This window comes from Cornus florida, unplaced genomic scaffold (genome assembly GCF_030987335.1).
Source record: "Cornus florida cultivar Cherokee Brave unplaced genomic scaffold, ASM3098733v1 CherokeeBrave_3.0.0_Hap2_Chr09, whole genome shotgun sequence".
Classification (NCBI taxonomy): domain Eukaryota; kingdom Viridiplantae; phylum Streptophyta; class Magnoliopsida; order Cornales; family Cornaceae; genus Cornus; species Cornus florida.
Genome location: NW_026775579.1, coordinates 76,065,954 through 76,091,042, shown reverse-complemented (window position 1 = coordinate 76,091,042; position 25,089 = coordinate 76,065,954). Strand labels below are relative to the sequence as shown.

General features: G+C 33.5%; 1 protein-coding gene across 1 annotated transcript; it reads right to left on the bottom strand.

Annotated features, from left to right (window-relative positions):
• Positions 1–16,598: 16,598 nt before the first annotated feature.
• Positions 16,599–20,207, bottom strand: LOC132272897 (wall-associated receptor kinase 2-like). The gene is made up of 3 exons (XM_059773966.1): positions 19,331–20,207; positions 18,389–18,553; positions 16,599–17,830 (listed from the first exon to the last, which is right to left on the bottom strand). The coding sequence occupies exons 1-3, from the start codon at positions 20,205–20,207 to the stop codon at positions 16,647–16,649; spliced, it is 2,226 nt and encodes a 741-aa protein (XP_059629949.1). The 3' UTR covers positions 16,599–16,646.
• Positions 20,208–25,089: the final 4,882 nt, after the last annotated feature.

Below are 25,089 nucleotides of genomic sequence, written 5' to 3'. Positions count from 1 at the left end.
CTTATGAGCTTCCATTTTATTCCCTTTTTGCTGACAAACCTGAAAAATGCACAGAAACAAAGAACTGGAGAAAATGTATACATATAAACTAAAAATGGACTTAACTAATGCAAGTAAGGGCACTTGAATATGCAATATTCGGCGCTTATCACAAACCTTAAAATCACATTTAATGCTCTGACAGACTTGGCCAACCGACGGTCAAATATGAACAAAGAATATTTAATGCCCCAAATGGGAGAGACGCAACATAATGCATGGCTCGATAAGAGGATTTGACTTCTTAGGTTTCTAGGTCTATCATGACTACCCATGTGGTCATGGTTAGGAGCGAGACACATAAAGAACTGTTGGTTAATAATTAGCATGTTTCATGGTCTATAAATAGCACTATCGCATGAAAGAATAATAAGCCAGAAAAGGACTATCATCATAAATCTATATCTGCCCTACCTCCATCTCAATCTTAGAAGATCGGTCTTCTTCTCCTCCTCCACCAAACATCTTCTTTGTTTCCTTCATATTTATATCTTAGATATCACCCTTATACACTTGTTTATTATGTTACTAAAAAAGAACCCCTACACTCTTTTTTCTTTTCCTTTTTTATTTTTTTTCATAAAAAAGGTCACACAAACTCAATTGTCCTCTTGCTACTTAAACGTTTGGTTTAGTTGAAATGACAAAATAACCCATCCTTCGAGAGAGATCTCTAATCAGGTTTGAACTTTTAAAAAATTAGTATACAAATTGAGTTTCTTAAAAATATCGCAATTGACTTTTTTTTTTAATTCCCTTTTGTTGATTTCTTAAATTACTTTTCCATGTTGATTGAGGCTACTGGCAACGTGAGAGAATTTAAGCAAGCTGAAATAATTTTGAGTGTTTCATCCTTACTAAAAAACACATACTGTAAGTGTGTATTTACTTAAACTTAATTTTTAGAAGAAAAAATTGTCAGAAGAAAAAACTTGACAATTTGAGTTAAAATATTTGTAACATCAATTACTAGGACAGATAGATTATGTAATTCTATATGAGAACGCACTTTTAGGTTATTAGGGAGTGTGATTGAACAGCCTTCATTTGTGGACTAGTCTCCAATCTGTCACATCTTCTTACATGGAGTGCCGAATGCGATGATCAAACTTGATAGGATTTTTAAGCTTGGTACCAAGTTTGGTTTTAGAAGTAATTGATATATAATTACGATAGAAAGTGTTGGGTTGGGTTCCCTCCTAATTTGAAGAGGCCCAAGTGAAGCCCATATGGGTATGAAGCCCACATATAGATGAACACACACACACACACATATATATATGTATCTTATGATGCAGTGTGGTGAAGAAGAAAAAAGTGGAGGCGTCTTTTGCTGCTTCCGAAAAACAGAGAGAAAAAAATTCCCTAAAACAGATTATTCCAAGAACGACCAAATTTCATCAAGGATGTGGTCCGATCGAGTTGAAATTTGGTAGGTGGGTTTGCAATACAAGGCTCTACATTCTGAACGGTAGAGATTGGATTTCGAGCATTCTGGATCAATTTTTGGGTCCATGAATAGTACCTATGTTTTTGGTGAGATCTTTCCTTAATCTTTGATTAAAAGATATTTGTTGCCAAGAAAGATTATTTCTTGAGATTGATTACCTCTAGTTCTAATTAGAGAGAACTTTTGTACACCCATTATCTTGTTGATAGTGGAGATTTAGTGACTTCGGTCCCAGGGGTTTTTGCTTCCCATATCGGGGAGTTTTTTGCACGCTAAAATTGATTATATCAATTGTGTGTGTGATGTTGATTATATTTTTCAGATTATTGTGCTCTATTTAATTGCTTCCTAACAAATTTACATATAGAGGGATAATATATTTATTGCTGATTTAATTGTGAGAGATTCAGGTTGCTAGAATCAGTCCTTGAATTATCCCAACAAGTGGTATCAGAGCTTGGTTATTATTATTACTAAATTTCTTGTGTTAAATAATGGAAGCTAATTTAAGTATTGGTCACTTTGAATTACAACACTCGGAAAGGAAAAATGGAAGACCTTTTCTATGTGAAGCAATTTCATTTACCGGTGTTTGCTAGTGTGAAGCTTGATAATAAGTCTGATGAAGAATGGACATTACTACATCGACAAGTGTGTGGATATATTAGACAATGGGTTGATGATAATGTTTGGAACCATATTGTTGAAGAGACACATACACGCACACTTTGGAATAAGCTTGAGCAGTTCTATGCCCGGAAGATTGGAAATAACAAGATGTTTTTTGATAAAACACTTGATGACTTTGAGATACCAAGATGGGACTCCAATAACAGATCACTTGAACACTTTCCAAGGAATTATTAATCAGCTAGCTGGAATGGGTAGTAAGTTTGATGCTGATGTATAGGGGTTATGTGTACTTGGCACATTGCCGAACTCATGAGAGACCTTCAGAATGTCATTGTTTAATTCAGCTACGGATGGCTTAATCAATATGGATTTGGCTAAGAGTAGTGTTTTGAATGAAGAGATGAGAAGAAAATTACAGGGATCCAGTTCACAGTCAGAGGTTTTGGTTACAAAAAATAGAGGGAGAAGTAAGAGTAGAGGACAGAAGAATAAAGATAAAGGCAGAAGCAAGTCCAACAAGTTTGCTAATATTGAGTGCTATCATTGTGGCATGAAAGGGCGCATAAAGAAATATTGCAGAAAGTTGAAGAGAAACAACAAGGGGAAAGGGAATGAGAAAAAGAATGATGATGGCAAGGATATGATCGAGTTGCCACCACTACTTCCAAAGACTTCCTCATTGTTTATGATAATGATGCTATTAATATTCCATGCCAGGAGACTAGCTGGGTTATTAATAGTGGTGCCTCTATTAATATTCATGCTACATCTTGAGAGGATGCCTCTACATCCTATACACCAGGTGACTTTGGGACAATAAAGATAGGAAATGATGGCTTGGCCAAAATCATTGGTATTGGAGATGTGTGCTTGGAAATGAATAATGACACAAGATTGGTCATTAAAGATGTAAGGCATATTTCTGACATCTGCTTGAACTTGATTTCTACAGGCAAACTTAATGATAAGGGTTATTACAGCTCTTTCAGTAATAGCTAGTGGAAGCTCACCAGGGGTGCTATGATAGTTGCTTGAGGCAAGAAGTTTTCTAGTTTGTACGTATTGTAGGTAAGAATCTCCAAAGGCATTATTAATGCAATAGAGGGTGAGCACTCAGTTGACTTGTGGTCGAAGAGGCTTACTCACATGAGTGAGAAAAGCTTGACAATGTTGGCTAAAAAGAATCTTCTGTCAGGATTTAAGAATGCATCTTTGAAAAAGTGTACTCATTGTTTGGCAGGGAAGCAGAATAGAGTTTCCTTCAAGAGTTCCCCTCCTTTGAGAAAGCTAGGTATACTTGACTTGATACATTCAGATGTCTATGGTCCTATGAAGACGATGTCACTTGGTGGCTCTTGTTATTTTGTGACCTTTATAGATGATCATTCAAGGAAATTATGGGTATATACCTTGAGAAGAAAAGATCAAGAGTTAGATATGTTTAAACAGTTTTAGGCTTTAGTTGAGAGGCAGACTGGAAATAAACTGAAGTGCATCAGAACAGATAATGGGGGAGAGTACATAGGATAAACATGACACTAGTTGAGAGAGTAAGATGCTTTCTTTCACAGGCACAATAGCCAAGATCCTTTTGGGGTGAAGCTTTGAGTACAATTGTATATGTTCTTAATATCACACCATGTACTTCTCTTCAGTTCGATGTACCTAACAGAGTTTGGACTGGCAGGGATGTTTTTTATGATCATTTGCGTGTCTTTGGGTGTAAGGCTTTTGTCCATATTCCCAAAGATGAGAGGTTTAAACTTGACGTGAAGACCCGACAGTGCATCTTTCTAGGCTATGGCCTGGATGAGTTTGGCTACATGTTATATAATCTAGTTGATAAGAAAATAGTGAGAAGTAGAGATGCTGTGTTTATGGAAGATCAAATCATACAAGATATTGAGAAAATAGAGAAAACAACACCTCAATACGATGTTTGTCTGATTAACTTGGATTCAATTTCTTCGACAGATGTTCCAGCACATGTTAAACATAATGCTCTGGATGACCAGTAGGGTCCAGGTGACAGTGATGTTCCTTTACAGATTGAGATTGATCAGTTGCCAATACCAGAGACACCACCAGATGTTCCACTCAGGAGGTTTATCGGAGACTGACACCTTTCCACTCTATATTCTACAGATGAGTATGTGTTACTTACTGATGGGGGAGAACCTGAGTGTTATGCAGAAGCCATAGAAGATGAACATAAGACAGAATGGGTTAATGCAATGCAAGATGAGATGCAGTCATTACATGACAATCACATATTTCAGCTGGTGAAGTTGCCTAAAGAAAAATGAGGTTTGAAAAATAGGTGGATTTACAGGATGAAGCAAAAAGAACACACTTCACCACCACAGTACAAAGCTAGACTAGTTGTCAAAGGATTCAGTTAGAGAAAAAGCATTGATTTTGATGAGATTTTTGCCCCAGTTATGAAAATGTCTTCCATACGTGTGGTTCTTGGCTTAGCAGCTAGCCTAGACTTAGAGATTAAGCAAATGGATGTGAAAACTACCTTCCTTCATGGTGACTTAGAGGAGGAGATTTACATGGAGCAGCCAGAGGGTTTCAGGATGAAAGGAAAAGAGGATTATGTGTCAGCTAAAGAAAAGTCTTTATAGTTTGAAGCAGGCACCTAGACAGTGGTATAAGAAGTTTGAGTCAGTTATGAGGGAGCAAGGCTACAAGAAGATTACTTTTGACCATTGTGTATTTGTGCAGAAATTCTCTGATTATGATTTTGTTATTTTATTGCTATATGTTGATGATATGTTGATTGTTGGCAGGAATCTTTCAAGAATTAACAAATTGAAAAGGCAGCTAAGTCAATCCTTTGCTATGAAGAACTTGGGGCCAACAAAATAAATTCTTGGTATTCGTATTTGTCGAGACAGAAAAGAGAAGAAACTGTATATGTCACAAGAGCAATACATTGGAAAGGTGCTTAAAATGTTCAAAATGAATAATGCTAAAGTGGTAAGTTCTCCTCTTGCTACTCACTTTAAGTTAAGCACCAAACAAAGCCATTCCACAGATAAAGAGAAGGAAGATATGGAAAGAGTTCCATATGCCTCAGCAGTAGGAAGCTTGATGTATGCAATGGTTTGCACAAGGCTATACATAGCCCACGCAGTTGGTGTTGTTAACCGATTTCTTTCAAATCTAGGAAGAGAGCATTGGAATGCGGTAAAGTGGATTATGAAGAATCTTCGAGGCACTTCTAAGTTCAGACTTAGCTTTAGAAGTGGCAAACCAGTGCTAGTTGGCTATGCAAATGCATATATGGCAAGAGATGTGGATACCCGCAAGTCTACTTCAGGATATTTGATCACTTTCTCAGGTGGGGTTGTGTCTTGGCAGTCGAGGTTGCAAGAATGTATTGCACTTTCTACAACTGAGGCAGAGTTTATTGCAGCAACAGAAACTTGTAAAGAATTGCTATGTATGAAATTTTTTTTGAGAGAGCTTGGTTTTAAGCAACAAAAATATGTCTTCTTTTGTGATAATCAGAGTGCTATTCACCTTGCTAAGAATTCTACTTTTCATGCCAGATCGAAGCATATTGATGTGAAATACCATTGGATCGGAGACGCTTTGAATGACAAGTTGTTGGAATTTGAAAAGATTCATACAGATCGCAATGGCTCAGACATGTTAACAAAGGCTCTGGCAAGGGAGAAGCTTGAGATTTGCTGCTTGATCGCCGGGATGGCGAATCCTCTTCCTTAGTCGGGAAGGAGGAGATTTGTTGGGCTGGGTTCCCTCCTAATTTGAGGAGGCCCAAGTGAAGCCAATGTGGGTATGAAGCCCACATATAGACACACACACACACATATATGTATCTTATGCTGTAGTGTGGTGAAGAAGAAAAAAGTGGCGGTGTCTTTTGTTGCTGCCGAAAAACAAAGAGAAAAAAATTCCCTAAAACAGATTATTCCAAGAGCAACCAGATTTCATCAAGGGCTTCGAACAGCAGGCATTTGTGGTCCAATTGAGCTGAAATTTGGCAAGTAGGTTTGCAATACAATGTTCTACATTTTGGATGGTTGAGATTGGATTTCAAGCATTCTGGATCAGTTTTTGGGTTCGTAAACAGTGTTTTTGGTGAGATCTTTCTTTAATCTTTGATTAAAAGATTTTTGTTGTCAAGAAAGATTATTTCTTGAGATTGATTACCTCTAGTTCTAACTAGAGAGAACTTTTGTACACCTATTATTTTATTGATAGTGAAGATTTAGTGACTCCGGTCTTGTGGTTTTTTGCTTCCCACATCGGGGAGTTTTTTTCACGCTAAAATTAATTGTGTCAATTGTGTGTGTGATGCTGATTATATTTTTCAGATTATTGTTGCTTCCTAACAGATTTACACATAGAGGAGAATATATTTATTGTTGATTTAATTGTGAGAGATTCAGGTTGCTAGAATCAGTCATTGAATTCTCCAAACAGATAGATTATGTGTTTACTTTTTGAATCATATATATGTATATATATATAATTATATATCTACGCGCGTATGTGTGTATATAACTATATATATATATAATGATAGTTATTGTATATTGTTAACTAGTCCACACTTCACACCATGACGGGCACACACATGCACACTTATATACGGAGTATAATAATACATGTATATGATAGTTTTATTGTTAAACTAATACATACTTCGTCCTCAGGGGTATGACGACGGTGACAGGGATTCGGGAGGTAAGCCCTTGAGATCTCGTTTCTGAACTACACTACTGACTTGAATGGTACGTGTGTTGTAAAGCCGATAAACATGCTATAAGGAAAAAAAAAAAAAAAAAAAAAAAAAAAAAAAAAAAAAAAAATTAGTACACACTTCACACCACGACCACGAGCCATATTAGTGTTGAGGAATTTTTTAATAAAATTAAATAAAAAGTTATATTATACTTAAATACTATTAAATAATATTTAATATAATAATTTATTATATTTATATTGAATGTATAATTATATTTAAATTATCTATTTATGTTGTTATAAGCATTACATATTCTTTTACATTATGAAATGGTTAGATGTTTATCATTTTATACATCAAAAAATGGATATATATATATATATATATATATATATATATATATATATATATATATATATATATATATATAACGACCACGAGCCATATTAGTGTTGAGGAATTTTTTAATAAAATTAAATAAAAAGTTATATTATACTTAAATACTATTAAATAATATTTAATATAATAATTTATTATATTTATATTGAATGTATAATTATATTTAAATTATCTATTTATGTTGTTATAAGCATTACATATTCTTTTACATTATGAAATGGTTAGATGTTTATCATTTTATGCATCAAAAAAATGGATATATATATATATATATATAGTGTGACTGGTGAGTGAGACTTTAAAAGATTAGTTTTTCATCTCTCTATTCTACTCTTCCATATATGTATACGTGTATAGTGTATTTGAGAGTATTTTAAGGCCCGTTTGGGAAGTGTAGTGTGATATAGTGTACTGCTCTAGCCTAGAACAGAACAAGTGTTTTGTAGTGTGATGTTCTGAAATGAGAACAAAACATGTTTGGTGTTCCAAATTTGCTTTGAGAATTTTGGAACAAAAACATGGTAGAACATGTTTGGTAATGTATATTATTCTAAGAAATATGAGAATAAAACATGTTTGGAAGAGTAAAAGTGTAGCCAAAATCACTAAAAAAAAATCATGTAATATATATTTTTTTTAAGTGACAAATTCCAAAACTATAAGTTACCAAAAAAAATTGTTGGGTTTCCTTTGTTAAGAAATTACCAATAAAAACCTGTAAATATTACCAATAAATTTCATTGCATGAAATTAGCACGAGTGTTGGGTTTTTTTATATTAAAAAATTACCAATAAAAACCTGTAAATAGAAAATTTGCTTCTTCATAGTACATTTTTACTAAAAATAAAAAAACAAATTTAATCATATATTATATTATCTAATAATAAGTCACAATTATTTTCTTTCTCCATTTAAATTTAAATTTTTTAAATTTACAAATATAAAAAATGAGGATTCAAGCTATTTTGATATATATATATATATATATATATATATATATATATATATATATATATATATAGAAAAACAAATTTTATCATATATTATATTATCTAATAATAAGTCATATATTATATTATCTAACAATTTTTTTTTAAATTTCAGATAGACAAATATAAAAAATGAGGATTCAAGCTATTTTGCTATATATATATATAGCCGGAGTGACAGATCTACGCACCGAAGCTTTGGGTTCGCCGGAAAACGCAGAGCGGGGATAGAGATCATTTTCAACAACACACAAATCGTATTCGGTAATTTTTGGGTTGATCTACCTGTTTACCTAGAGAGAACTGATATAGAAGGAGGACTAGAAATAGTCAAATAAGATCAGAGAGCCAAAAGGGTCCTTTTCAATTAGCTGTAAAAAGCTAAGTCTGAGCTTATCTATGTATGAATCAATGGGGTTCTTGAGAGAGAGAGAGGGGGGCAAGTTCACAGATCTGCTAGATTTTGTAGTTTGCAGTTGCAGAGAGAGAGTGGGCAACTTCAGAATTGAGAACGAGAATAGAGATGGAGGTGGGTTTCGAACTTCTGATTCTTGTAGATTTTGTAGCTTGCAGTTGCATAGAGAGAGAGGGCAAGTCAGAGTGTTTTTTTTTCAGAAATTAGGGCAAGTCAGAGTGTTGTTTCAGAAATTAGGGCAAGTTCACAATTTAGAACGAGAATAGAGATGGAGGCAGGTTCACAATTAGGGCAATGTTCCACCGATTCTTAAATATGTGTTCTCAGAATTCCTGCACTTTGGGCTGTTGTTCTCCTTTCTACAGTGAATAATGGGCCACCAATATTTTGGGCACACTTTGGAACACCAATTTTTTGTTCTGGAAATTGGCCCATTCTATGAAATTGTTCTTGCACTGTTTAGTACAATACAGCCCATCTCCAAACAAGTTGGTGTCCTCAATAGTGTCCATTTGCACTGTAGGGAACAACCCATCACAACATAGAGCATCCCCCAAACAGGCAATTTACTTGTTGAGTTTGTAGGCAACAAGACACGAATTAGATCTAATCTTCCTGTAATTGTGTATATGGAGTAGACGTATCTTGGAGCCACTGTGAGTACAATTAGACCAACTCTTTCTAACCTATTTTATTATTGTCGTTTTACTTCTTAATTTTATTATTATATTAATGATCTATTACTGAATTATTTATATTGTTAAATTCTTGCTCGTTGTATTCATGTTGCTCAATTGATGTATTATTCAGTTTAATAAAAAAATTGCTATTTAATTATTTATTGATATTGTTGTTCATTTGTTTTGAATCATGATAAATAAATGTATGGATGTATTAATCTTTATATTATTTTATGAAATATGGAGAATTTTTCCACAACAATTAGTGGGCTCTCATCTTGTTTTTTCACCAGGTGATCTCAAGACTTCAGGGCTGTAGACTTCAAGAAGGAAATGTGACGTTGGACAGATTACCACTGGCTACAGAAGAAGTTTCTTATTTCACCAATCCCTTTGTTTATTGTTGTTTCACAGACTAAATGACCGAGTTTTGGAGAGGTTTTGGTGTACGCGTTTAGTTTGAGTATATAGCATTTACCTTCTGTTTTTTTTTTTCCCCTCACAATCACACAAAAAATAGGATTTCATTTGCACCAATTCATTCACTTGCCAACAACATAGAAAAAATATATTAAAAGATTTAATGATGTTTATCCAGATTAAAATCCAAATATAAATTTGAATAAAAAAAAGGTTCATATAATTAAATTATAGGATAATTTACAATGACAATCATGAGGTTTGCAATGTTGACAATCATATACAAATTAGTCTGTTTTTGAACAATGACAGTTCCGGTTAAATATGGGATCCAAATGTGAGATATAAATTTATAATTGACAAATTTTGTTGTCTAAACGATTCCTATTGAGTTGTAATTTTTCCATTCAAATTTTCAAGATTAAAATCGGAAGCGGAATTGGAGTGTTGTTCGTGATCGAGAACTTGATATACTTCGAAAATGTGAGAACAACACTTAAGAAAGTGTACTTAGAAGGTAAGGATACTTGCATGCAACATATGTTTTTGGAAACTTGAGCAATGCTGAAATTTTATAAGTTTAAAACATTTTTTCAGATTTGGCCAACTTGAACCAATTCAAGAGCAGTTAAACCAGTTCAAGTGTCAAAAGTTTATTAGCCAACTTGAATCGGTTCAAGACCACCTAAACTGGTTCGAGTCTTTCAACAGTTTTTGGAAACTTTTTTTCCTTTTTTTGTTTGACTTCCTGTTTTGCATAAACTTTTACCTTAATGGTTGTGCACGAAATTGACTTGTTTTTCAAGTACAATTAGGGTTTCTAAAGTCTATAAAAATATATTTTTCTCACTTAGGTTGATACGGCTTTTTGAATCAAAATTCTGATTTTCATTAAGAGCCTATTTTGTAAGATTTTTCTAAGAGCATATACACATTATACACGAGTGAATTAGGGTATTGTTCCTAACCTTATCGAAGTTCAAGCTATTGAATATTGCATCTATAACAATCAGAGAAAGCAGATTTTATTCTTTCTACAACAAATTCAGATTTGAAGAAGATTTTTTTATCACACTTTAAAAGATTAAGGCACTTGCGGAGTGTTGTTGATCTACCAGCAATCATTCTACAAGGTTTGAGGCATAAGTCTGAAGTCGAGAGTTGTTAGACAGGAGATCGCAAAGCCAGAGACGTTTAGCAAATTGGGTCTTGGTAGAGTGAAGGGGTGCGAGCCTAAGCCACAGTTTGGTATACTTTGCTTCATACATAGTGGATCATTTTACGCTCGAGAAATTAGGTGTCACTCTAACTTTACTTAATATTTTGTTATGTGATTGTTAATTAACCTGTAATTTTAGTTGAGTAAATTTGGGTAAAAGAGCATGTGATTAAATCCCTCAAAACGGTTTTTAAAACTCAACTTTCTACTTCCTATTCCGCTGCGCAACTCACACCAATGCAAACAGAGACTAAAAACGTGTAAAAAGTTTAATTTGTCCTCCATTATACTATTCATTCACATCTGTCCTTACGCAAAGCTCACCTCTCTCTCTTCTCTAGTCCTAACCCTTTTTTGACCTGCCAGATTCTCTCTTACCTAAACTTTGGATCATGACAAACTTTCTGCAAATTTCACTTTTGACGATGACCTCCACTACCGATCGTTGCCGACAATCAAAACAGCACTCAAACAGCACCTTTCCTCGCTCTATGCTCGCCGCTACTCCTCCCATATGTATGTCGGTATATACTATTGCAAGCGTATCGGCGTGTGCGGCTATATATATATATGTATGCAATTGAATTGAAAAAACAGAGCTTCGATTCCTATTATATGTGTATATATATATATATATATGTATGCAATTGAATTGAAAAAACAGAGCTTCGATTCCTATTATATGTGTATATGTATATGTATGCAATTTAATTGAAAAAACAGAGCTTCGATTCCTATTATATGTGTGCGGTTATATATATGTATGCAATTGAATTGAAAAAACAGAGCTTGGATTCTTATTATATGTGTGCGGTTATATATATATATATATATATATATGTATGTATATGTATAAGCAATTTTACTTTGTGTGTTCTAGTGTCTCTTTAGATCTCAAATTTGTTGTTGAAATCATGCCATTGATATATATATGTATGTATATATATGTAAAGAGCCAAATTGGATAATAGTTCTTTGCAACTTGGTTTTTCGACAATGCAATGGCGTGTGTATACAGGTACAAGTTTATAGAACGCTCCAAAAGTATAATCCACGTAGTACTTTTACTCCCTATTTAAAAAAATATGCAAAAAATACTCTTAATAATGTAAAAATACTTCATCTAACATAAATTATTGTTGTAATATCCGTTCCGTCCTTTTACTCTTTCGAAAATGTCCAAGGGGATATATATGCTACTAATCTCATAGAATAATGATGTTATGTGCACATTGCCTTATAAATATATTTTTTTTTTGAAACTTTTTTTTTTCTTTATATATCTCTAGATATATATATTTTTTTAAACTTTGAGAATTTATAGAATAAGGATTTGAATTTTTTGAGATTTCAGTTTACTCTTTTCTATTAATTTATTTTTTCTTTATTTTATTCTTTTTCTTACCAACACTATTAAAAAAAAGAAAAAAATTTCCAATATCAGTGTGCACTGGTTTTCGGAATTTGGAGCAGATTTGTTTTATTTAGTTTGTACTTTATTTTTGTTTTTTATTTTCTATTTTTATCTTACTTTTCTTTTATACTTTTATTTTTATTTTATATTTTTATCTTTACTTATCTATTGCTGGCGTCCTCCAATAGTGTCGGGTCATTTTATAAAATTATTTATTTTTATAAAATGGTTTAAGTAAGGTAATTTAGTCAACTTAGGGTTTAAATTTGTTAGAGGGACTTATTTGCACTAGATTGAAACTTTAGGATGTTTTTTGCACATGAGGGACATCCTCCAATAATGTCCTTTTCGGTCATTTTACAAAATTATTTATTTTTATATATTTTATAAAATGGTTTAGTAACGTAATTGAGTTAACTTAGGTTTTAAATTTGTGAGATGGACCTATTTGCACCAAATAAAAACTTAAGGGTGTTTTGTGCACGTGAAGAGTATGATATGCACAATAAACATACTTTAGGGGTACTTTTTACACTTTACCCATATATATATATATATATCAATGATCCAGAGATGGCTTTCAACACTCTGCCCCTTCTCTTTTTATCATCATCATCATCATCGCTATTTTCTTCTTCTTCAATTAGTTCTACTCGTATATTTAATTCAATGGTTGGTGGGTTTGGTATACGGGGTTAGTTGCGTCCATTAAAATGACTTAAAGAAGGTTAATGTGGTAATTCTGTGATTCAAATAGGTCAATTTATAAGTCAAAGGGCAATACATTAATTTATCTCGTGTTAGAGGGGTTGAGGTGTCTTTGTTAACTTTACCAAACTTAAGGGAGTGTTATTGCTTAAAAATGGGTTAACCTATATATGGATGTCAATTAGGCAAACTTTAGGGGATTTTAATGTAATTTATCTTAAATTATATCTCATAAAATATATATATATATATATATATATTAGTAGATTACGAGTTTACCCTTTTATCCATCACCTATGTTACAAGTTACAATACAAATTATCATATATGATTATATTTACTATATTATCACTTATAAATTACTTATTCACCACTTACCTACTCACAATGGGACATTTTACATATAATTCAATTCAGTACCCAATAATACAATTATTCTAATAAATATTAACTGCAATTTATCCTTATATCATTATTTGGTAATAATAAATATAATTAAAGATATTACTTTTTTCTAAGTGTTTAGACTTTAATCATCATCATCGTAGTTCAATAACAAAAAAAATAAAAATAGAAAAATAATAAAATAATTGGAGTGATTTGGAATTTCTCCGTGCCACCAGGCTACACACACGGAAAAAAATAAAAAGGGAAAGGGAAAAAATGGGAATGAAAAATATTTGTGTTGACTGAAAAGGGTATATGTCTTACAATTCCATATACTAATTTGTTAAAAAATAATAATAAATTATATTTCAATTGTTCGAATTATAGGAAGATATTGGGCCAGGGCGAAGCAGCTTGTCCCCTGTTAACACCCTAGGCTCAGGTTCATCTGGTCATCAACCGGGTCAGTCCAGTTGCTCCCAGTGCTAGCTCTAGGGCTTTGTCAGATGGCGGATATGATGGTGGGCTGTTGGGAAGCCTAGTCATTGGACGGTAAATGGGCCTGATATAATGTAACCAGATCTAATTTTGGAATTAATCGGACTAAATTCAGGTCTATTCAAGAGTTTAAATTCTCTAATACGACAAAAAATAAAAAATGGGATTATCATCTTAATAATCATCCTTCTCTTAAATTTCTGTCTGTCATTTAGTTCGAATCATTGACAAAGAGGATATAGGCTGAAAAGAAACATTAATATCATGTCAAATTCATGGTAAGTGTCTAATTGTGTAAATTGGGGAACAATACTTGCCTCATATCAAATCATTGATTGACGCAATGACAATGACAATAACATGCGTCGTATGCTCCTTGTATTTCATATGTTCCTTGTATTTCATACTGAACAAGGTTCCGTAAGAGCGTCTTCAATGAGCTCATCAAATTTGTCACGCGATTGTTGAGTCACGTTATCGTCTTTGAGAGAAATGTTAGTATTTTAGATTCTTCAATTTTTGACTAACAAAAATGTCACAATAGCTTTTCAAAAATAATAATATTTTAATAATTTTTAAATTTTAAGAAAGTAAAGAATTTGTATCTTAAACGAGTATTGAATAGAGTTTGGTTGAATGTGAGGTGAATGATGGCAGGAGTTGATAAATTTCAAAAGGTAAAAAGTAAGGGGCAAAAAAAGAAAAAAGAAAATCCTAAAATAAATATATATTTTTTTCTCCAATAAAGCGGTTTAGGCATAGTGTCTAATGGCTTTTAGGTTCAGTTTGGTCTAATGGAAAAAGGAGGAAAGGAAAGGGAAGGTGATGGAGGGTGATTAAAAAGGTGTGTTTGGCATAAATGGTGGGAAAGAAAGGGAAGGTGATGGATGGTTTTGGAAGGATAGCTCAAGTCATGAATAGTGCTTTTCTTAACCTCCCAAAAATGAGAGGAAATGGAAGGCTAGGGTTGATGTATTAGCTCTGATGTCAAAGTTACCCTTATACAAAATCAAGATTACACTTGATTTTAGGATTTAGTTTGCAAAACAAGAATTACAGACCTTGATTAGTTGATTTAGAAAAAAAAATTAAAACAAAACCCTTACATATATACAAGGTAGAAGTTGCAGCGAGAGAGGGGGGAAAGCTTGGAGAGTTGAGAGACAGTGGCTGAAGCTTGCGAACGGCGAACAGCGTGCCCGAACTGGAATAGCGGGCGATGGAAACCGAAAGATATGGGTTTCGATTTTTTGAACAATCTGAAATGATATGCTGATATGGGTTTTGATTTTGTAGTTTCCAGTTGCAGAGAGAGAGAATACAGATGGAGGCGGAGGCTGAATTGATTTGCCCTAAAAATATATATATTTTTTATCAGATGGAGGCGGAGGCTAAAATGATTTGCCCTAAAAATATATATTGTTTTATCAATATATAAGGCTGAAATGATTTGCACTTAAAATATATATTTTTTATCAATTTAATATAAAAGGGTATAATAGTAAATTTATATAAATAGTTTCCTTTCTTTTCTTTTCCCTTCTTTTCCTAAACATAATTATTATCCTTCCCTTTCTTTTCCTTCATTAATATATATTTTTAGAGCAAATCATTTCAGCCTCCGCCTCCATCTGATAAAAAATATATATATTTTTAGGGCAAATCAATTCAGCCTTCGCCTCCATCTGTATTCTCTCTCTCTGCAACTGGAAACTACAAAATCAAAACCCATATCAGCATATCATTTCAGATTGTTCAAAAAATCAAAACCCATATCTTTCGGTTTCCATCGCCTGCTATTCCAGTTCGGGCACGCCGTTCGCCATTCGCAAGCTTGGAGAGTTGAGAGACAGCGGCTGAAGCTTGCGACCGGCGAACGGCGTGCCCGAACTGGAATAGCGGGCGATGGAAACCGAAAGATATGGGTTTTGATTTTGTAGTTTCCAGTTGCAGAGAGAGAGAATACAGATGGAGGCGGAGGCTGAATTGATTTGCCCTAAAAATATATATATTTTTTATCAGATGGAGGCGGAGGCTGAAATGATTTGCCCTAAAAATATATATTGTTTTATCAATAAATAAGGCTGAAATGATTTGCACTTTAAATATATATTTTTTATCAATTTAATATAAAAGGGTATAATAGTAAATTTATATAATTATTATCCTTCCCTTTCTTTTCCCTTCTTTTCCTAAACATAATTATTATCCTTCCCTTTCTTTTCCTTCATTAGTCAACCAAACACGATGAAGGGTTAAAATTATTCTTCGTTTCCTTTCATTTCCCTTTCCCTTTCCCTTTCCCTCATAACTAATGTTATCCTTCTCCTTCAAACCCATCGTACCAAACATAGCCTTAGTTCAGTCAAGCGCAGATGAATAGGCAAAAAAATGCAAGTTCTGGGTTTGTAGATGCTATAAGAGATTTGACAAATGAACATTCTTTTATCTGATAATAACTTCGAGTAGATAATCCTCCCTCAACTTTCTAAAACCAATATGATTGTAGGTACACCATTGTGCAGAGTACAAGTGATCAAATCACACATCTTATTCATTTATTAGAAAAAATACATATATATTACACTTCTTATTTGTTAATTAACATAATAAAAGCCTGCAGTACATAATTTGAATTTAAAATGCAGTTGTATCATCAAACACAAAGCCATCATCTCCCGCCACCTACTGAAATTGTTACTTGATCCTTAATGCTATCATACCCAGCTATTGTATTACCACCACCACCATAACCGTGATCCTCCTCCTCACGGAGCAAGTACACTCTCTCCTCTGAAATTATATCGGCATAGTGCTTTTCCATTGTTCTCAGTCCCTCAAGTTCCGCTGCTACTTCCTTCATTGTAGGCCTTTCCTCGCCTTTTATCCTTAAGCACCTTTTTGCAAGATTAGCTACTTCTTTTAACTGCTCTGTATTAGATTGCACCAAACAATCGTCCAGGATTTGAAACAGGCGATCATCTTTCAACAATGCTAGAAAATACATAGCAAGACTTCTTTCCTCCTCTGGCCCCGTGTAAGAAAGTGGCATCCTTCCTGTGAGTAGCTCCACAAGAACTACGCCAAAGCTATAAACATCACTCTTTTCAGTCAATTGACTTGTATGCAAATATTCAGGATCTAAGTAACCAATGGTTCCTTGCACCATCGTTGATATTTCTGCTTCGTCAAGTGGGACCAATCTTGAAGCTCCAAAGTCGGACACTTTTGTAGTATAATTATCATCCAAGAGTATGTTCATCGACTTGACATCTCTATGAATGATAGGAACGGAAGTTGCATAGTGCAAATATGACAGTACTCCAGCTGTTTCTGCAGCAATCCTTAGACGGGTTTCCCAAGAGAGGACAGAGGTCTTTCCTTCGCTATGTATGTGGTGGTAGAGGGTGTCATTGGCGATGAATTCATAAACTAATAATGGGACTTCTGTCTCTAAACAACAACCTAAGAGTTTTACTACGTTCCTGTGATTAATTTGAGATAGTATAACCACCTCATTTATAAATTGTTCAATCTGACTTCGATCCACCATTTTCGACTTCTTTATGGCAACTATCTTGTTGTCTTGGAAAATTCCTTTGTAAACCGTACCATAACCTCCTTGACCTACGATCCTACTTTCATTGTAGTTGTTGGTGGCATTGTCAAGCTCCTTTTCTGTGAAGATTCTAATAGTATTGGCAGACAATTGTCTTTCAGAGAGTTGTTGTAGTAGCAAAAAACCACCATTTTGCTGAAAAAACTTCTCTTTGAGCATGATGAGCTTTCTTTTCTTGAATCCCCAGTACAACCAAATGCCTCCAATTAATAAAACTGCTAAGCCTGTACCAATACCTACATTTGACCAAAGAGTATACCGTTAAAACTCAACTCTTAAGTACCAAAAATAATTTTTTTTTTTTTTTTTTGAAGAATTAAATACTCTTCAATGCGTGATTCTGCCGGAGTAAAATTAAAACTATGGTTTGATTAAACAAAAACATTAATGGATCAATGATAGTTGATATCATTTTTTTTTTTTCTTTCTAAAATTTTAAAAATACAAAAAGACAAGTACTACATTTATCTATTGTGATGTCAGTGTTAAAACTCAACTCTTACGTACCAATAACATGACATTTTTTTTTTTTTTTGAAGAATAAAATACTCACGCATGGATGGTTGAAATATCAATGCGTGATTCTACCGGAGTAAAATTAAAACTATGTTTTGATTAAACAAAAACATTAATGGATCATAGATAGTTGATATCATTTTTTTTTTTTTTTTTAAAAAAAATTTTTAAATACAAAAAGACAAGTATTACATTTATCTATTGTGATGTCTATGGAAATGATCTCTGTATTAAGGTTGGAAGCAATTATCGTTGAGTGTAAGAATATATTGACTTACCAGCTGAGACCTTTATCAATAACAACGGGTCTAGAGTGCATCCCCGTCCACTTCTTTTGCCGTCCCCTTTGTGCCACTTTGGGCATGAACATTCATAACTGCCGTCAATGTTTTGACAACTATTTGTGCAGTCATTCAGGGTTGAATTCTCACATTCATTAATATCTGAAATTAATCAAACTGATAAGCATGGCCATAACAAAAGAACTTTTGAGCAACATATATAAGCAACAAGTTTTACTTGAAAACCAACGTGAGACCATGTTTGTTTCACAGTGAAATGTTTTTCGAAAATCATTTTCTGGTGTTTGGAAGATTTCAAAATTAGGAAATTATTTGTCATGTAAATCATTTTACGTCAAATGATTGAAAATGATTTACCCAAAAAGTTTTTATGAGTTGTTTTCTCCGGGGCTACCGTCGGTCATCCTTCGATACCATATTCTTCTACAACAGGTATGAGTCCCTCAAAGAAATTTTTCTTTTTTCAGGCCTTTCCATATAAATCCATAAATTTATACACAAAAATGAGAGGAGAGAAGAAGGGACAGTTTTGGGTGGAGGAGAGAGAAAGTACCGAGGAAAGAGAAATAGAGGGATCCTTTTGCATAGCGCTAGAGCTAGGGACGGTTTTGGTTTGAGAGAGCCCGTTTTTGCAGAGAGCGAAAGGAGAGAGTGAGTTCGGATGGAGGAGAGGAGACAAATTGTTTAACATGGAGGGGAGGGCTATTGTGTTGAAGATCTGCATAGTTGGGAGTTGACAAAAAGAGGCACCGAACAAACAGAGAGTTAATGGAGACTGATGATTCTTTCCTTTTGGTGAAAATATTTTAAACACCAAAAATGAAGGCAAAAAGCTTGCAATTGTTTTACATGTAAATATTTTTTCAGTAAAATATTTTACGTTGAAACAAACAAGTAATAATGTCAAAATTAAAGTACCTTGGCAACCATTGGGCAAAGGCAAATATGGGTTTCCTTGGTAACCTTGAGGGCAATTGCAGCGATAGCCTGGGCCATTATCGGACTCATTGCAGACGCTTTTCTCTCCACATGCATAATTTGTTGAGTTCTTCTTAGCCTCCTCGCAATTTTGATCACCTACTGCCCAGTCCAGCACAGTGGGAACAACACTTGTGTTTTGAAGATCCCTTAGATCGGCTCTGGAGAAGTTATAAGCCTCTTCTTCCACCACGAACGAATAACTGCATCGACTGAATCCCCATACCATGGTGTGGTTCGATATGCCTCCAACGCTGGTATTAAAGATCAAAAGCCCTTTTGGGATGAGGCTTTGGCAGCATCCTATACCGGAGCAAACCCCGTCGCTCACACTATCTTCACTAGCACAGAATGACATACATCCAGTCCTTACAAGGTTGTCTCCTTGGAGAGCTGCAACCATCGCGAGCGTGTCACAACCAACAGCAGTGAACTTGTTACGGGTATACGAAAAGGGGAAAGTTTTTAAACGAGTAAAAGCAGTGGTCCTGTATTCTATGTATCCCCGGGAGTCATAACAAGTTTGGGCTATAAAAGTATGGATGCGCAATTCATGAGCATCAAGGGATATGTCCAGAACTTCTATGTTAGAGGTTTGTAATTGTGGTATGGGCGGGTTGAAGGTGTGGTTACAAGTTATCAGAAAATCTTCATTGAAGTAACAGCCCTCGCTTGTGCCAAAGGGGTATGGAATGCTTACGTTCCCACAATATTCTTCACAATCGGATCGAATTGTTTGAGATGCTTCTGTTGCTAGTGCTGCTGCTGCTAACCACCATAGCAACACCATACACAGATGCTTCCTTTGCAAAGCCATGAGGCATCTATCTCTGACTTCTCTCGGTTTGGAGGGAAAGGGCAACTTTATTTCTCATTTCCCTTTTGAGTGTATATATATATATATAAATATATAGCTATGATACAACCTCTGAATGGAGTTAGTCAAACTTATGGACAATTAATGATTTTTTCATTTTTTTAATATAAAAACAAAGTTTATCGTGGTGACCCGGTCCACACCCTTACTCACATTGCCCCATTAAAAGTTGTCCAACTTTGACGCCATCTATGATTTTTCATATAAATAATAATAATAAAAAAAGCCAAGGTTGCCTGATTCCAATAGTTTGAATTTGACTTCATATAAATATTATTTATTTATTTATTTAAATAATTATTTTTAGACAGAATTGAAACAACCAAAATGCTGACGCCAGAATTTCTGATGCATGCATGGAAATGGGACCAATCTTCGTTTAGAATTGGAGAACATGATAATATGATACTTTTCTTTAAATATATTCGACAACATTTAAAGAATCTACAACACATATTCCATCCGAGTGAAGAAAAGAACCAAGGCCTAACAACTTAATCATGCTAATATGAACAATACTTACCTATTTATTAGTGAGTATAGTCTTGTAGTCCATCGTAAATGTAAATATATTCCTTAATCATAAGATTATAATAATAAATAAAAGAAAATAATTTTTGTACGAAATAGTTACAATGAATTACTAGACTTATTATTTTAATTGGTCAATTATACAACAAATAAGAAAATGGAACGTTCCACTTAGTTATATTTGATAGAAATAGCCAATTAAAAATTATTCTGTTAGACAATTTATTACAAGTGTTCGGTATGAGTATCACTACTCAAAAATAAATAAAATGAACTACAACCACTACAAATTTGAATTGCTACAAACACACGACTTTCATTAATCTACAAATGTCAATTACTGGTGAATAAGTAAATATTGTATATTATGATAAAGGTTAATATTTTTTAAAATGCAAAACTAAGTCATATGTATTGATAATTAACTTGTCTAGAACGTATTAATCTATGGTGTTATTTATTCAGTTTACCCTTTTGATTCGACTCATAGTACTTATTTTTAATTTTAGTTAAGCAAATTATTACAGTTTATCACTTATCTAATTATGCTGACCTAGATGACAAAAATATATTTGGACGAGCCTAATATACCGCATTATCGTTATGCCCACTCAAAAGTTGGGTGGGCATACCAATAATGCGGAGGACTTACCCATTATTTACTTTTAAATTACTACTGTCGCTCTGGTACTAAAGTGGTGTCTGAAAGTTTTTCGTAAACAATTTATCTATTAATTATTTTCTTTCTTTTAACATTTGTTAGAGATTTAAAATTAAATATTAAAGTTATACCATCTCCACCAATTTAGATAAAATGGTTGTTAATATGGTAATATATATCTTTATATATAGAGAGAGAGATGCCTCAATAGTTCAGTGAATTAGTGTTTTAGGTAAATTTTGGAGTGTCAGGTTTTGACTCTTTGTATCTACTAACCTAACTTCTAACATTTCTTGCTATATATATATATATATATATATATATATATATATATGTGTTTTTTAAAGTTAATTTTAAAATTTCCCATAAATAAAAATTTGGAAGCTGGTAACTTGTCATCATCATACATCATTTAACTTGTTATGATATTAATGAAGATGTGAACACGGAGAGAGGAGTATTGACTCACCCATGATGAAGTCTTTAAAATGACTTCTATGGTTATGCAAAGGAAGTCGCTATGACGAGGATGGTGACACCATACCTCTATCCGGCCTAAAAGGTAGAAAAACACTTTTATGTTATAATTCATTTGGTTAAATATTCTAAAAGGTAGAAAAACACTTGTATATCATAATTCATTTGGTTAAGTCTTCTAAAATAGCTTTCTTAAAATATTAGTTGGGCCAAGATTTTTTCTTTGTGGTAATGAACATTAGGGCTGCAAATAAACAGTTTGGACTGGACTCGTTAAAAATTTGGTTCAGGCTTGCTTATTAAGTAAACAAGTCAAATTTGAGTTCAATTTTTAACCTCGTTTAATAAACGAGCCGAGCTTGAGCAACACTGAGCTTCGCTCATGAACAAGCTCGTAATACTCATTTATATTATTATTTTACATTTAAGAGGTTTAAGCCCATATAAATATAAATTTGGCCCAACCCACCTGTATTCATTAATAAGGCCCAAGAATTATAAATTAAGTAGCCCATCATCTGAAAATGATTTAATCCCAGCCACAAGATTTTAGCACATCACGGTTCTCTAAAGATAAGAATAAACCTAAAACAAAAGTCTAGCGGCACGCCTCTTCTTCTTCAGCTCCACGATCTCGCCGGCAGCCCTCCACATGCTACATAGAGCGCTCTCTCTCCAACGGATCGTAAAGTATAGGAGGCAAAATATTGTAAGGTTTGATTTTATCTGAATATGATTTAATCCCAGCCACAAGTATATGATTTGTAGATGGAGTTACAAAATATTGTAAGGTTTGATTTTATCTGTAGATCGAGTTGATAAACATATTGTTTCTTTTTCTTTTTGTGGTTGAATTTCTTTCTCGTCGGTGATTAAAATCGGATTTCATGGAAGAAATCACAATAATTTCTTGAATCAATAGTTGTTGGGTCATTGGGTGCGCAACCGAGCTCGAGTCCGAACCGAGCCCGAGCTCATTGAATCCCTATCGAGCCGAGCCCGAGCACCTCTCTGAAGTTGACGAGTCGAGTCCGAGCAAGCCCAAGCTCGACTCCACTCGGTTCATTTGCAGTCCTGGGCACTAGCTCAAGTGGTATAAGCTATTTTTTCAATAATATATGTTGAGTATTAGAATTTCGGTCGAAGCATTATGTGTATCTACCTGTCTTCATTGTCCAAAAAAAAATCAGTGAAATTTATCCTTATTTAAAATAATAATAATAATTATTATTATTATAAGAATACCAATAAAACATATCACTAACTGGGAGGGAAGAGTTTCCGAAAAGTTAAAATATATAGATGGAAGTTTTCCTATTTATAATTAGTCATTAAATTAACTTTAGCACTACTAGCGTAAGCGCTCAAAAAATTATGAAATATTAGTAATAAATTTTAAAGGGTTAAGTGCAAAAAATTTCCCTCTACTATCGATATAGTGAATATTTGTGTGGTAAAAAACCTCCCTATACTATCAATTTGGTGCGATTGGGTCCCTAGTGGTGTAAAATGACGATAATACCCTCACTTCAATTAAATAAATTAATGATTATAATATAGGTCATGTAAAATGACCCTTTTGTCCAAATTTGTATAAAATGGGATTTGTTTGGCAGAAGGATAATATAAACCTCAAATTGTATAAAATTAGGATAACCTAAACCTGTATATAATTAAATCTAAAACCAAATATGCCCTTTTATATTTTAAAATATAAATAAATTTGTCATATATATATATGTGTGTGTGTGCGCGCGCGCATTACGGCAAATCTATGGGTTTTAAGCCCCCCCTCTCTTTGTGCAACTGTAAACTACAAGAATCAGAAGTTCAAAATCCATATATTTTAGTTTATCTATCTGCTGCAAGAATCAAAAATTCAAAACCCATATCGGCATCCACAATCACCTTTTGTAAACAACACCATTAGCAAACCCAAAAAACCGTGTAGTTGCAGGTTCTGTTTGGGAGAGCATAATGAAAATTGATGAAGTCGAAGGAGGTATCTAAGTCTTCAACCCAAAATCTGAATCTTGTGAAGAGGTTGTATCGGCAGCAACAAGATCGGACCTGATGGCGCACTACAAGAAATTCAGGTTTTAGGGACAGTCGAAACTGTCCCTAAAAGTACCAAATCCGTCCCTAAAAGTCAAATTGGTCCGTCACTAAAAGTTGCGTGCCAAAAAAGCTTTAGGGACGGTCAAAACTGACCGTCCCTAATACTTTTGACCTTTAGGGACAGTCCAAACTGTCCCTAATAGAACCGTCCCTAAAACTTTTTTAGGGACGGTCCAGACTGTCACCAATAAAGTATGAATTAGGGACAGTCATTTATTGTATTAGGGACGGATTGACCGTCCCTAATACATAATTTTTCAATTATAATTATTGTATTAGGGACGGTCAGGACCATCCCTAATACATTATTTTAATTATATATTTTAATATATTATTGTATTCGGGACGGTCAGACCGTCCCTAATACGTTATTTTTAATTATATATTTTAATATATAGTATTAGGCACGGTTGGGACCGTCCCTAATACATTATTTTAATTATATATTTTAATATAATATTGTATTAGGGACGGTCTGACCGTCCCTAATACAATATTATATTAAAATATATAATTAAAATAATGTATTAGGTAATACATTTTTTTAATTATATATTTTAATATATAGTATTAGGGACGGCCAGGACCGTCCCTAATAAATTATTTTTAATTATATATTTTAATATATAGTATTAGGGACGGTCAGGACCGTCCCTAATACATTATTTTAATTATAAATATTGTTATATTATTGTATTAGGGACGGTCTGACCGTCCCTAATACATTATTTTTAATTATATATTTTAATATATAGTATTAGGGACGGTCAGGACCGTCCCTAATACATTATTTTAATTATAAATATTATATTAGACCGTCCCTAATGTATTATTTGTAAATTATAATTATTGTATTAGGGACGGATAGACTGTCCCTAATACATTAATATATATATATATATATATATATATATATATATATATATATATTTATATATACATATATTGTATGCTTAATTTGTGAATTTAACCATTCCGGATACATACAAAACATATACAAAATAGATACACAATAACATTCAAAAAAATATTACT

Bases quoted from the DNA above. Each gene is read 5' to 3' on its own strand.
- LOC132272897 (XM_059773966.1), bottom strand. From the start codon at position 20,207: ATGGCTTTGCAAAGGAAGCATCTGTGTATGGTGTTGCTATGGTGGTTA. The intron at 18,554-19,330 runs GTACTTTAATTT...GATTAATTTCAG, and splicing joins TTTGCCCAATGGTTGCCAAG to ATATTAATGAATGTGAGAAT. The intron at 17,831-18,388 runs GTAAGTCAATAT...GGTCAAATGTAG, and splicing joins ATTGATAAAGGTCTCAGCTG to GTATTGGTACAGGCTTAGCA.